The sequence below is a fragment of the Cervus elaphus genome, chromosome 5 (assembly GCF_910594005.1).
Source record: "Cervus elaphus chromosome 5, mCerEla1.1, whole genome shotgun sequence".
Lineage (NCBI taxonomy): Eukaryota > Metazoa > Chordata > Mammalia > Artiodactyla > Cervidae > Cervus > Cervus elaphus.
The window spans coordinates 36,128,649-36,144,617 of record NC_057819.1 but is presented as its reverse complement, the minus strand read 5'-3'; the positions used below and the strand labels follow the sequence as shown (position 1 = coordinate 36,144,617).

General features: G+C 34.2%; 1 protein-coding gene across 9 annotated transcripts in view; it reads right to left on the bottom strand.

The window, feature by feature from the left end:
• Positions 1-15,969, bottom strand: part of KIAA1109 (KIAA1109 ortholog) — a 196,559-nt gene that overhangs the window by 64,495 nt on the left and 116,095 nt on the right. For 8 of the 9 annotated variants that reach the window (XM_043902345.1, XM_043902336.1, XM_043902343.1 and 5 more), the window contains 7 exons: positions 14,426-14,601; positions 11,350-12,056; positions 10,681-10,920; positions 10,086-10,179; positions 8,972-9,022; positions 4,700-4,906; positions 2,744-2,982 (listed from right to left, as the gene is read on the bottom strand). In XM_043902345.1, the coding sequence (XP_043758280.1) occupies positions 2,744-2,982; positions 4,700-4,906; positions 8,972-9,022; positions 10,086-10,179; positions 10,681-10,920; positions 11,350-12,056; positions 14,426-14,601 (1,714 nt within the window). The remainder of the gene's footprint in view (positions 1-2,743; positions 2,983-4,699; positions 4,907-8,971; positions 9,023-10,085; positions 10,180-10,680; positions 10,921-11,349; positions 12,057-14,425; positions 14,602-15,969) is intronic. The other variant, XM_043902340.1, reaches the window with a different exon arrangement.

The following is a 15,969-nucleotide window of genomic DNA, read 5'->3' as shown; positions in this document are numbered from 1 at the left end:
GTAAATTTTCTTAACCTGATAAAAACAACCCAACTAAAACAAATAGCAAAGATTATATTCACTGGTGAAATATTAATTCCCTTAAAAAATGGCAGTAAGACAAGGACGCACACAATATCCCTTATATTGAACACTGTAGTAGAGGCAAAATGAGATAAGAGAAATAAATAAAATGGCATTAAGACTGGAAAGGAAGACACAAAAGTAATGTTTGCAAATGTATAAACATTTACTTAGGAAATTTAAAGATTATTAGTAATAATAAAATAGTTTAACATAACTTCTGAGTTTAAAAGTAACATAAAATGATCAAGCTGATTTGTAAATACCACCAGTAGTTTAAAATGCCCTTTTATAAAATATACCACTTGTAATAACATCAATAACATAAGGTACCTAGATATCTAAAGTAAACAAAGATATCTTACAACAGATACATAAAACCCTTAGGCTGAAAAATTATAAACTTTACTGAAAAACACTGAAGAAGATCTAAATAAACAGAAAGACAGAAATATGAAGCAATAAGAAGGTTAAATACTGTATCAGTTGTCATTAATACCCTAAGTTCTACCCTAAGTAAGTCTACAGATTTAATTACATTTCTATAAAAATCCAAACAGGCTTTTTCAAGGAACTAGGCAAACTGACTCTAAAATGTATATAAAGAAGCAGATAAGCAAAAACTACCATGACAACCTCTAAAAAAGGAAAAGTCAGATATCAGTATGATACTGGTGCAAACAGGCCACTGAGGCATAACAGAGATCCCTGAACCAGACATCCATATACATAAACACTTAATAGATAACAAAGTTGAATTACCACTGAAAAAAAGGACAGAATAGTCAATACATGATGCCGAGATAACTGGTTATGCATATTACTCCATACCAAATTAAAGGAAAAAAATACTCAATTCGTTACAGATTAGGAACTTAAATACGAAAAGCAAAACTTGGTTTAATAGTAAATACAAGAGAATGTTTTCATGATCCTGGTAACAGAAGTATTTCAAGACACAAAAATACACAATAAAACAAGAAAATATTGGTAAATTCAATTAAGTTAAAATTGAAGAATATCTGTTGATCAAAAGACCGAAAAATGAAATAAGCTTCTGAGTGACAATATATGCTGAACATGTAACACTGAAGGTTTAATATACAAAATGTACAAGGAATTCCTGTAGCCAAGAAAAGTACAAATAATGCAATGGTAAAATGGGCAGAAAACAAACAAGTGCCTTCAACAGGTGTTCATATAAGAAAATATAAGCATTTCTTATGTGTGCTATGCTAAATCACTTCAGTCGTGTCTGACTCTTGTGAGACCCTATGGACTAGCCCACCAGGCTCCTCTGTCAATCGGATTCTCCAGGCAAGAATAATGGAGTGGGCTGCCATGCCCTCCTCTAGGGGGTCTCCTGACCCAGGGATTGAATCTACATCCCTTATGTTTCCTGCAATGGCAGGAAGGTTCTTTACCACTAGCTCCACCTGGGAAGCTCCTAAGGATTTCTTAATCACATTTAAAACTTCAGCTCCATTAATAATTATAGAAACATAAATTAAAACCATGAGATACCACTTTACATTTACCAGACAAACAATAATTTTAAAGTCAGATAATACTGAGATAATACTGGCAAGAATGTGGATAGTGGAACTCTCATCCAATACTGGTGGACACAAGCATTACAGTAAATAGTTTTGCATTTCCTCATAAAACTGAAGATGTACTTACCCTACAACCTAGCTGTATCACTCCTAAGTAAATACCCTTGAGAAACTCTTGCACATGTGCATCAGAAGATGTGTTTGAGAATAAATGTAACAGCAAAAATGTAAAATGAGCCAAAAGTCCATCAAGAGCAGAATGGATATGTAAACTGTGATATAATCACTTAATGGACTATTATATTTCACTGAAAAATGAATGGACCAAAGAACATGAATGGAAAAATCTCAAATAAAATGTATAACAAAAAAATTCCCAGTTAAAAAATTCATTAGTGGGACTTCATATGAATAAAGTTTAAAACAGGCAACAACAACTTAGAATCACTTATGAGTCTATCAAGAAAAGCAAAAGAAATGGGTAACACAAAATTCACGATAGTAGTTATTTTGCAAAGCAATCATGGGGAATATTATCTGGCAGTAATAACATTTCCTGAAGGAGCCTTCAAAGTTCTGGTAATGTTTTAATTCTTAGAAAATGCAATGGGTTGGTGAGTTTATAGTTGTCTAAACTCTATGTATATAATCAGCACACTTACAAAAGCATGGGATACATTTCAGAAAAAAATACAACAGCAAAGTGCTTTTGGAGAGGATACATAAGCATCACAAAACCTTATAAAGTAGCTATTTTGAAGAAGTCAAATAACCTCCGATTAAAGCTAAACATACTCAGTGTGAAAATAAACCAAGTTATTCAGGTTATAGGAACCTAACAGATGTAAAAATGTGTTCAACTTAAGTTGGAAATGGTCTCTAAATAGTGGATAACTCCAAAGACTTCAAAGAGAACAGGGTCCATGATGGTCACTCAATGAAGTGTGTTGCTATTTTCACTTGACTGAATGAAACACACGATTAATGAAATTTAAAAGTGTTTTGATTAAAATTATTTAAATTTTCATATAAATCTATAAAACCAAATTTGCCTTTCACCAAAATATTACTAATACTCAAATCCACTCATAAATTTTAAGAATGAATTCAAATGTCAGTGTTACCTGTCATTCCGTGGCTTCTCATTCGTCCCATCTTGTATTCTGCTTTCAGAGATGGTAAAAGTGCTGCTCCAATGGCTATACCATCTAACATGGCGCTGAACTTAAGGACGATAGGCTTCTTCTCTAAACCTTCTGGTAGTTGAGGAAATTCATTTGTTTCGATAGGAGTTTGGTTAACACTTGTTGGGGTTTTTTCAGAAGGTAGGGGGGTTGCAATATCTTCTTTTACAGGCTGTGGGCTATAAAGCAAAAAGAAAGTTTAAAAGGTGAAAAACGGACACAAACAGAACAGCTACTAAGATTTAAATTGTATAAAAAATAAAAATTGTATAAAATTGGAATTCTCAATGAAAAATAGCAAAAATGAACTGTGAACACGTTTTCTTTCCAATACCAGATCATATTAAGTCTTCCTCAAACAACCACCGAAAAATGATGATCTGGAAAAGTAAACAAGAAGTAACAACAATATAAACTGGATGTTAAGGCTGCCCCAAGGTCATTCATATCATTAATGTGAAACCAGAAGTTTGTCTGATTCCAGATTCTATGACTTAACCATCATGCAATTCTGTTGATATAACAGTATTACTATTATTTGCCACTATTATCACTACCACTATGAATAATAATAACTAACATCAACAAAAACAAATAATAGTTATCTGAGTGCTTCCTAAGTGCCAGGTACTATTCTTAGCGCCTTCTGCATTTCATATCATTTATTCATCTAACAAAATCCTGTGAGTAGGTACTATTATCTTCATTTTACCAGTGAGGAAGCACAGCTATGAAGCTGTAAAATCAGTTTTGAATTCAGTCAGTCCGACTCTGGGCTTCCCTGGTGGCTCAGTGGCAAAGAACTCTCCTGTCAGTGCAGGAGATGTGAGTTCAATCCCTGGGTCGGGGAGATCCCCTGGAGAAGGAAATGGCAACCCACTCCAGTGCTCTTGCCTGGAAAATGCCATGGACAGAAGGACCCTGGCAGGCTACAGTTGTGTCTGCAAAGAATTGGACATGACTTAGGGACTGAGCACACAGGCAGTTTGACTCTAGAGTCATTTTTTTTCTAACTACTCCACTCTGTTTGCCAATATATTCTAATAAGAAAAAATTCCTTAGAGAATTTTATAACTAAGGCTCATATATACATTCTGGATTTAATATTCCAGTGGCAGGAAAAACATGTGAGTTATTACTACTTAATCAACTAGACATGAATTAATACTACATCAGAATTTAAAGATCAAGATAGAACAAACTGGAAAAAAAATCACTGCTTTAAGCCACCATCAAAAAACACACTAATGTCTTTCTGCCTTATAGACTAGGAAAAAAGGAAATGTAACAAGGCAAACTTTTACCTTTTACTTAAATTTTTATTAGTTATTCCTTAGTTACAGCTTTGGAGACCAGGAAAAGAGCTCAGCAGTACAAACCCTGGGTAAAGGTTACTCTGCAGAAGTCCCATTCACTGCCTTTTAAAACATGTAAATGACACTATCAAATCCTTCTTTGAACCACATACAAGAATTTCATATGAAGGACAGCACAAAACCATGCATGAGACATAAATGGCCCTGCAACTTTATAAATCTATGTAGTCACAAATTTCAATGAAATTAAAGGAAATAAAGATTGTTACAGTCCTAGAACTCTTCAGTTTGCCTTTTAGTAGTACCTCTTTATAATGTCCACTAATCCTTAGGCTCTCCTAAGCTTTACTGATACAATATGAAAGACTGACACTTGCATCTGTAACACACTACTTCAATAATACACACTACTTCAATATGATTCTTCCACAATCATGTTTAGCTACTTTTTACTCGCCCCACTATCCATAATAGTCACTACTCTAGATATAACCTCTGTCTTCCTCCAAACTACTGTTAACACAGGAAAAAATGATGTGAAATACTAAACAGAATCACAAAACTTGAATACATAACTTACGCTGTAGAAGGCTGTCTGATGAGATCTGAGATCTGCTTAGACAGTTGGTGAGAACTCCGAACCATCATGCTGTGCAAGGTGGCAGGGTGCTGGGGAATATTGATGCTGATAGCTCCTACTTTGAACACGGCGGCATTGTTAGTCTTCAGTCCCCTCTGGGCACTGTAGAGGGCTTGGGACTTGGCAATACTACATTTCACTACAGTTCTATTAATAGAGAAGGAGGATCATTAAAATATGGTCAAATAAAGAGAAATTTTGAAAATGTATTTTGAGAGCAAGACAAATGCATTTAAATCATTTATTGAAGTAAATAAGATTTTTCATGCATTTAAATCATACTGAATAAATAATATCTTCTAAAATTACTGACATATATTTTATTCTACTTGTATGGAATATTATTCTATTTCTTTAATAAAGAGGTGACAGAAGAATATATGTATGTGATTACATGGAAGGGAATGAACACTGACATATTACACATATACAACACAAAATTCCATTTTTATTTTTCCCCTTTCAGAACTCCATTTTTCTTCAACTTATTTCAGGCATCTCTACAACCACTAAGAAAATATAGACAGTGAACTTCAAAAGGAAGAAAAACACCATTATACCTCTTAAAATCTAATCAGTCAAAGAAATTAATCTTATAATCACCTAATAAGTTAAAAGAAATTAATGAGAAAGATGAAATTCAACTTGCATTTTCCATTTTTTAAATTTTCAGTGAGTGGCAAAGAAATGATAGAAGTCCAATTCATGAAGAGTAACTACTACTTAGGTAAAAATTAGGAAGTTTTACTGGTACAGATATAAAATAGAAATTACTGGTACAGATATAAAACAGAAATAGTCTTTTTTGGTTTCTTGTCTTTTTCCTTCCAATACCTAGAACAATGCTTTGAACATGGCAGACACTCACTGAATTTTGTGAAATAAATGAGCAGAAAGAAGTACAGCAGAATGACTCAACACTACAACTGTGAGATTCCACAGAAAGCATGTTGTGAAAATCATGTATGTAAAAGTCAGGATGAGGCAGTCTTGACACATATGACAGAAAGATTCGTCAATGAACTACACCACTAAAGGCCCTGTAATAAAATGAAAGCTTAACATAAATGTTATCTTTCAAATGGGCAAAGGATGCTTGAGAACAGATTAAGCAAAACACACAAAGTGCAAATTTCATATTAACTACAGATCAGTTCACACACATTTATCTCTACTTAGGCTACAAAGGATTCATTGAGAATTTAATTATAGTCTCAAGGCTCTAAGCAATCAATGCATTCCATTTAACTTATATTAGAATAAATCTTGAGAAGCATAAGAGTAGTTCTATCAGAAGTTTTGATTATTTACAGATAGTGAAATCCAGGTAATATACTAACTCCAAAAATGATTACTACAGAACTATATCTGCCTTCTTCTTTAAACGAAACTACTTTCAAAGACTATCACTGATGAGAGAAAGGAAAAAAGTAATCTATGGAACTGTTCTAACCAGAATGATGGTAGATTCTAGAATGCTGACTAGTAACTGAATTTTGAATCTTATTCTAATAATAAAAAGATTCCATTTTAAAATAAATTTCAACATAAGCCAAAACACTTAGATGATGCTAAAATGCAAAGGACTTTATACTTGTGAATAGCATTCACTGCTTGAATAAAATAGGCATAAATTTTAAAAAAGCATAAATTTACAAAGAAGTCATCATGACAGTCAAGAAATTCTACACTTATTTTACTATTTTACTTTTATAATCTATAGAAGTCTCCTTTAATGTTACTTTTGATTATATTAGCCTATACACAACACTTGATTTTCAATTATACACCAAATGTTAGACTAGAAAGCGCTGACTACTCTGCTACTGCAGATCTGTGGTATTACCAGTGGAAACTGTGATGTTAACAACTTCAAGGACTCTGTTGCCCAACTCCAGAGGGCTTCATTTACACTGGAGGCTACATAAATGATGCCCATGACTATAGCGTTGAGTAATGTTTCTTGGAGCTAGACGACAGGATAGTTCTACACTGATCAAACTGAGCCAGACACCGCAGAGAATCTGATTAACTCTTGTCACAATGTACATGTTAAAGATGTAAGGAGACCCAGAATGTGGGATTAAACAATTTACAAGCTGCCAAATGAATTAACTATTCATAATTCTATTTTAACTCTTAAAAGAGCTGTGCCTTAATCTATATCATAAAACATGTAGTAGACTTTTACACAGAAAAGTAATCAAAATCTTTTTAAACAGATGAGTATAAAAACCTGTAGGATGCCAAGCATGCCTCATGTATGTAAAAAGTTCACAGCAAGTGACCAAGAAGTTTGGTTTGAGAATTCATTGACAGCGCTGGTCTATTTGACAAAGTTCTGCTAGATGCACTCTGAACCTAAGTTATAGTGACCACAGTGTCTAATGAGGCAATGAGTTTTCCTCATCTTCTTTTTCTTCCTGTGTCCAGACAATAGGGCCTTACAGGCAGGCCAGCCGCGCTCATCCATGCAGGTTAAGAATTTGAGGATTTAATTTAGGGCCTCACTGTCTCTATCTCCCTGGTGGCTCAGAGGTTAAAGCATCTGCCTGCAGTGCAGGAGACCGGGGTTGACCCCTGAGTCAGGAAGATCCCCTGGAGAAGGAAATGGCAACCCACTCCAGTATTCTTGCCTGGAGAATCCCATGGAGGGAGGAGCCTGGTAGGCTACAGTCCATGGGGTCACAAAGAGTTGGACAGGACTGAAGACTTCACTTTGATACTTTGACTCACTTTATCTCTATCTCCAACCCTACCCTACTTCCTTGACCATGCAGGCCCAAACTTTAGGGGCCAGAAAAGGAAGGCACCCTGAGCCATGCTGCCTGCCTCAATTCAGTTTTGCCTGAAAATCTCTACAGTGGGGACAGAGAATGTTATGATCACATATTATCTAGTTATCTATTAAAAATCACTGGAACTTTCTTTCCTACTTGGCAATTGTACTTTATATGTTAACTCTCTGAACAGGAAGGCCTGAAAAAGGAGGGAGCAGGTCTATGAAGTGATATTATGATAGGAACTGCCTATTATTTCCTTACCGTTCCATCTCTGAAACCTAACATAGTGTGCAGACAATAATTTGTAACCTAGAAACCTAATTAGTTGACTGGATGAAGATGTGATCTTCAGCCATTAAAAAGCATCCTTTCTAAAGCCATGCTTATTTTTTTGTTATATATCCAGAGAACTCAGTGATTAAAACAGAAACAACACATCTTCTCTAGCTATTACAACTACTAAAGTGGAAACTGCTATTTTTTATATACCTTTTAACATGATATTAATATGCAAGAGTGGTTTCCAAAAAACAATCAATTTTCTAATTTAGTATTAGTGCATTTATTCTTTATTAGGATTTTAATTGGTTGATGAAGTGATATCGATCACAGATAATCCCAAAAAAGGGTTGTTGATTGATGATATTTTGTCTATGGCCATTATCAATACACAGTGCAATAAATCTCACCAGGTATTGATAATCTTACTAGCCTGGAACAAAATATGCAGAGTCAACTAAATTTATTCAGCATACTTGAATTTTATAGAAAATGTTCAAATAAATAATCAGTGCTAAGTAACATACTAAATTGTCATGGAGGTAAGATTCACATGACAAATATTTATACATAATGCTTGATATAGCTCACTACCATAAAATATCAGATATACATAGGTAAAATCAAGCCAATCAAAAATATTAAAGTATATACAGTATAAAAGCCACGTAAAAATTTGACAATTGAGCAGCAAACTCTCTACATCTTAAAGACAGAATTAGAAGGATGAGCAATGTAGATATTTTCATATATTAGTGTTTTAATAATTAGTTTTGCAAATTGTCAAAACTCTCGCAAAGTTAAACATTTCAGCTTCTATTATCACATCCAATATTAACGAGGATTTGTGATAATATAAATTTCAATATTAACAGGTCTTAAAAGAGTACAAAGCAACATACAACTACAATTTTCAATATTTCAACAATAAAACAAGGTATGAATTGCCAAAAAGGTAGTTCTTACCTGTGTGTTTTTCATGAATATTAGCAAACCGTATAATCTATGAAAGGATCTATATTAAAGCTACAAAATAGTAACTAACTACATACATTCACAGCCATGCAGATAAATATTAATATTTTATCTCTAAAACTATCCAATACGATGTTAATCACAAAGTCCATGAAAAAGAATAATAATGACATACAGAAACTCTTGTTTGGCTGTGCTTGTAGGAGATGTAGGAAAATCCTCCAGTCTACAGATGAAGATTCAAGAGAAAGCAGGAAAACAAAAGGAAGCAAATAAACATTCAAAACTAAATTCAAAAATAAACAGTCAAAACTGCCCCAGCAAGATTTACACATTCATTTCAGGAAATGTTCCCCAAGACAGTCATCATATCACCCATGTATGAAATGTCATGAATAGACCTGTAATGAGTCAATTTATGACTAATATTTAATTTTTATAACATTGAACTAGATCCTCTATTTTGTCAGTATTTAGCATGATAGATGCTTTAAGGGACAATCGTAGGACATTAGTTACTAAAAATGAGCAAATTCTCAAAATCTGACTAAATTATCAAAATACAATTTGTAGTTATAGCATAAAACTGCTCCACTGAAAGGAAGTTAGGAATGAAGGTATATATTCCCAAGTGTATGAGCAAAGTCAATGGTTAAATGTATTGACAACCAATTAGTGATCTAAATATCATGTATAAAGGTAATATTATTAGAACAATTTTGGACAGATCCACAGAGAGAACATGAAAAGGTGAGAGCAAAGAGTCAAAAGAAAAGCAATATGGAATGGTATACTCACTGTAGAAAGCTTATTTATACTATTAGGAGGGTTCATAGGCTTTATTGTTAAATTATTTAAATGAAAAAATGGCAAGATAAAGTTTTGAAACCCAGCATGAATACTGGGTAATGATTAGTTAGTAAAATCAAGAGACAGTCTATTTTCTGATTATAATTTTGTTTTACTTATTTGATTTATGTGAGCTCTTGCATCTTATATGTCTAACTTGAATTTACACTGTAATCATTTTTCCTGTTACACAATCTTAAAATGTACTGGCAGTCAGTTTTTTAGGGTGGCAGGACTGGCAGTAAACCAATTTTATAAAGGGAGCAAGTAATTTTTCTGAAAAAATTCATTTGGTGATATTCTTAGTGACAGAATTACAGTATCTGGCAATATTATATAAATCTCAAGTCTTACTAGGTACGGGATTCATCCAATGAATTTTAAGTTTCCTCTAAACCTATAACAAACAACTTTAATAATTAAAAAAACAACACACTTACTGTATATTTGGTGTAATCCCTTCAAGCAGCACAATATTAACCCCACCAATATGAGCAGTGGCACATGTCTCAGTCATCTTTTGATGTAAAACATCTTAAAATGTGAAAAAAAAAAACAACTATGAACTCTGGAAATTTAGTTGCACTTCGTATTAAAATTTCATTTCATCCATAATACACTCAGTGACAAAAGATAATTTTAAAGGTACAATGAAATTTAAACTATTGCAGAACAAATTTTTAAAAAATTTCCTTGAAGGTTTTTCTTTCCATCCATTCACATATACATATGTGTTATGTGTCAAAACCGGAATAATGCAAAATATGTAGTTTACTATGCCATTCATGCATTAAAAAGCCTAATGCCATTAAATAGTCCAATGACATTTTAAATCTCAGAACAGCACAGCACAGAATATTTAGAAAAATTTTAAAACATTAAGAATAGGAAAAAAACTATATACACTAGCACTCTTGATCCATGTAAATGGGAAGTTCCATTTTCTGAAGAAAAATCACCACGTAGGAATTTATGAGACATGGCATTGGCTTTCTTCAGAAAAGTGGCACTCCAGTTATCAGGATGTCATCATACCTTTCATTTTTTCCTTAAGTGTAAAACTGCCATGAATCCTCTTCAGTTCCGATTCCATTGTTAGCCCACCAATGTCTGCCTCCAGGTGTGTGCGGTTCACCATGCCAATCCCAAACACTATCAGAGTAACATGCTGAGGTTCAGCAGTTACCAAACTACGTTTCCTCTTAGTCACACTAGTATTGTCTTGTTCATTCTCAAACACAACTTTACACGTCGGCTCTGTGGGGCTCCGAACTCCTTTAAGTGAATGGAAATATATGGGCTTAGACACTGCAAAATGGAAGGACATTACCTTGTTTTTCTTTCCTTCACACTCCACACTAGCCCTCTTTGTCCTCTTCTCCACCAAAATGACTTTTGAAAATTTCCACCATTCTCCCATGGTCATATTTGAAAATAAATAGAGGACTCAGGTATTTGAAAGCAGGTCTGTCTGAATTCTTTAAGAGCTGACTGTATAAAAGTTAGAAAGGATGGGAAAAGGGGCAGTAGAATATCTGATCACCATCACTATTCTCTCTCCTTGGGTGACTGCCAATTCCTATGCTTTCAATTATCCATTTCTTATAACAATAAGAATACATGGTGAATAACCTGTCTTTTTTTTTCTTTTTTAGTATTATTGCTGTTCTAAACAGATTTTTTAAGTATAAAAATATCCATTACCTGCTGGTCCAAATGTTTCTGAAGATTTTTCCAGTATTCCTGTTGGATCAGAGATAAGTGAATAGAAGTTAAGCAATTTATACATATTCTGCCAGCACTCGGCTGAAGGCTCGCTTTGTTCTGATACTGTAATTGAATCAGAGTCATCCATGTGGATAGTCATATGATCCACCACATCTTTTGAACCTTTCCTAGACACTTTTGAAGTTCTTCTTTCAGATCTTCCTAATGAATTTTTGTTTCGAGACTCCTTTTTGTTATTCTCATTGTTGGTCCGTTTGTTCTTTGTATTATTTACTCTATTGCCACCGTTAAGACTTCCCCTAGAACTGCGGCTGAAGTCGGATGAGCGGAAGTCCCGGTGTTTTCTGGTTTTGAAAGTAGGTGTTGGGGAAGCTGATCCAGCTGTATATCTGCTAAGTTTAATGTCAGTCTGAGTCGCTTTGATGTCGTCTATCATTGTACTAAATTGATGAATGAGACGAACTAAAGCCATATCTACATGCTGGCTTATTGACTGACAGGAAATAGTAAAGTTGCAGTGAAAAGTATTATAATAACGCTTATTGAGATCATGAAAAGAAAGAGCACTGGTGGAGTTCTGAGGGGTGCACACAGATTTTTCCATTACAACAGCGCTGATGCTAAAGGTTTCCAACATCAATGCCGGTTTGAACTCAAGTGGAGGAAGATTCACATGGCCTTGCCTAAAAATGTGGAAAAAGAAAAAGAAAATGACAAGGTTTTTTTCTTTTTTCCCCAGAATCATACAGTCTTTATTAACTTGTTAGCAAAATAATCTCCAAGGTGAAGTATGTTCTAAGTCAACATACTTCTTATTTTTATAAGTTGGAAATTAGGCCTTAAGTCTTCTTTCTTTATCTTATTCTATGTCGAGTCAAAATCACACGTACATACAACTCAGTAATTTTAAGAATGATTAAAAATGGGTGGTATGTGTTAGTCACTCAGTCATAAATGTGTATTTTTCCAGAGAAGACATACAGATGACCAGCAAGCACATGAAAATATTTTCAACATCATTGATTATTAGAGAAATACAAATCAAAACCATGATGAGATATCACCTTATGTATGTTAGGATAGCTATCATCAAAAACGTGAGAAATGACAAGTGTGGGCAAGGATGTGGAGAAAAAGGATTCTCATACACTGCTGGTGGGAATATAAATTGGTATACCACTATGGGATACAGTATATAGAGATTCCTCCAAAAATTAAGATTAGAACTACCTTATGATCCAGTTTTCTTACTTCTGGGTGTTCTTCCAAAGAATACAAAAACACTACTTCTAAAAGATATATGTACCTCTATATTCAAAACAGCATTATTTACAATGGCCAAGATATGAAAACAACTTAAGTGCCCACCAGTGGATGAAGAAAATATGATATACACACAAAGTGCACACACACATACTACTACTCAGCATAAAAAAAGATGAAGTCCTTGTCCTCTGCAACAACGTGAATGGAACTTGATGGCATTACGCTAAGTGAAATAAGTCAGAAAGAAAGACAAATACAGTATTTCACTTACATGTGAAATATAAAAAACAAAAACCAAATAATAAGATAAATAACCAAACCAAACCAAACACACACACAGATACAAAGAACAGAGTAGTGGTTACCAGAGAGGTAGAGCCTGAGGTAAGGGAGGGGAGAACAAAATGAGTAAGGGAACTCAAATGTATGACGACAAAAGGAAACTAATCTTTTGGTAGCAAGGAGAAACAGAATGCTGTACACATTATATGTATGTATATATAATGTTATAAATCAATATTAACTCAATAAAAATAAGTTTTTAAAAAGTAAATGGAGTTATAAAAGAAAACAACTGAGTATGAAAATGTTGGTACTTCGATCTAGAAACTCTAGATATGCAGCTCATGGAACCCAGAGAAGGCAAACTTACTGGCATAAAGAAGATGTGGTTGTGATAAAAGGGATGAGGGTATCCCAAAGAAAGTGACGGGGGTTGAAAAGAACTAGTGAAGACATTTTATAACACTGAAAGTGCAAAGATAAAACACTGGAAATTGCTTAGATGGAGTATGACATTTGCCAAAGCACAGAAAAGATGCTCCTTCTGTGTTGTAAGCTACATGATGTAAGCAGACAAGGACTATACAAATTACCCTCTAGTTTTTAAAAAAGAAAATATAATTCTCAAATGTTTCTAATGTTTCAAACTGTATGCACAAAATATCAGTTTTATTATATTTTTCATTTTCCTATACATGTATAATAAACAGTAAAAGACTTTCTAATATTTTGAGAAATATTTTTCCAGGTCACAAAACAAAGGTAATTTTCCCCATTAATCTTAATAATCATTAAGGTCACTTCTGCAGTGTTTCAGCTTGCCTGGTCACTGTTATGGTACCACACGACTGTGAAAGACAAGGCTATACTCTCAACATGATGTCTAATCTGTTCTTAATGGAAAATACTACCTGCTACAAGTCAACTCAGAAAGGAGGTCAGGAATAAATTCTAAGAATAATATATAAAATTAATCCATAAGATCATAAAATACTACTACAACAGTAAATAAAGTATATTTATCAACATATGTGCTTTGGCTGACCCTGATACATGTATTTTCATGGCTTCCCTGGTGGCTAACTGGTAAAGATTCCACCTGCCAATGCAGAAGTCATGAGTTCAATCCCTGGGTTGAGAAGATCACCTAGAGAAGGAAATGGCAACTTACCCCAGTATTCATGCCTGGGAAATGCCATGGACAAGGAGCCTGGAAGGCTATGGTCCATGGGGTTGCAAAAGAGACACGACTTAGCAACTAAACAACACCATACATGTACTAACATCTTACAAAAATATACCTAAAAATTGGTCTCACAACCTAGTGATAAAATCAACAAATTATTAAGAAAATGTGGCTACTATTTCTGTTAAGCGGAAGTTATCTTGTCATTAGGCTATTAAAATTACTTCCACATAAGCACTAGAAGAAAGCAAAGTTAAAAAGCAGATATTATAACTTTTGTACAAATTTTTACATAAAAACAATAATAATGCAAGACACCTTCTTGCTCTTTTGCCTTTTCTCTCCTTGGCCGTGTCTGAATCCACAATATCTGCTCTAAGGCAGTCCAAAGTCCCTGAAAAGGAAAGATGTTCTCCGAAGTACATTCGGTAGCAGAGTGGCATTGTGTCCTGTGACTGGATCCCTGTATGACTCAGAAGAGGTTTGAAAACAACCTAAAAGATATAACACATTTATATTAGCTCAATTTATAATTCAGCATTTACTGTGGCTATTTTTCTTACATATTATCTCAGTACATATTATTACTGTAATGTGAAGGGGAAAAAAGGCCTTGTATAATAAATATGCTCTAATTTTACTTAAAACTTAGTATTTTTGAGCACCTACTATGTGCCACCCATCTTCAAATTAATCATAAACACAAAGTTCCTTGATTGTGCTTGAGTGAAAGTACAAGGAAAATAAAATTAGTTTAAACCATTCTACTTCTTGTTTTAAAAAAGGCATGGATATCTGCTGTGTTTCCATAAATATCTGCTATAAAAGGTTCAGAAAGGAGCTTATCAATCTCCTCTGTTAATATAAAAACATTTTATATGTTGTATTTTTAATAGCTGATCTATTTTTAAGTGGTATCCCTTGGTTGTAAAAGTCATTTAACATTTTCTGACAAAGAACTTTTACATTTTAAGTGTCATATATGCTGTGGAAATACATCACTCTGGCTAAGTCTCTAGTTAACTGAACCTCAGAGTCACTAAGTCCTAACCCAAATAAAAGCAACTCTATGTATTCACAGTAGATCAGTAATAATAATCCTGACTACTCATTCTCTGCTGCATGGCTCCTTTTCCTTCTTCTACATCCTAAACTGCCTTCATTGACTCCCTTCTAACTCTTTTCCACCACACATTCTCTTTTCCTGAAGCTTAGAAGAAAACCTATCAAAATGGAGCTGTGCCATTTTTGCAGTGAGACTCCAGTTCACATTTTCACTTGTCTCTATGTCACCTCATTTGTTTGTGCTTGGGAAGATAGGCTACTACTCCTGTGAAGGCCTGAAGGTCTAGAGTGACAGAATTCAGACAATTCACTTTACACTGGAAATTTAGGGAGAATTTTTCTCTCCCTTGTATATTTGCTTGGCATACGCTTTCTTGGGTTTACTCTGTCTTGGATTTGCTCTTTCATCCCAAAGGAAACACTCTTCAAGGTTCAAGCCATCCTGCATCTTTCCTAATCTTGTTATCTGTATGCCCCCTAGTTAATCATGCAAACTCACCAGTCATTTTAGTTCTTTCCTTTTCCCATCCCAGATTACCATCCTAAAAGGCTTCTTTGGCCAAGGAAATAACCAATGCTTTAATTCCAAAGTTAGGCGACTTCCTTTTTCTCTCATAATCTTACCTTAAACTCCTTTTCAGCAGCTTCCAAGACTGCATATTACATCTTATTACCTCACTTGTTTTGCTATATCTGCTTTGGATTAATCCTCTTCTACTCCTATAGCTAAGCTAATAAGGACAACAAGAGGTTCTAAATAACTAGACTGTCAGCAGTATTTGGTAATTCTTCTGTGG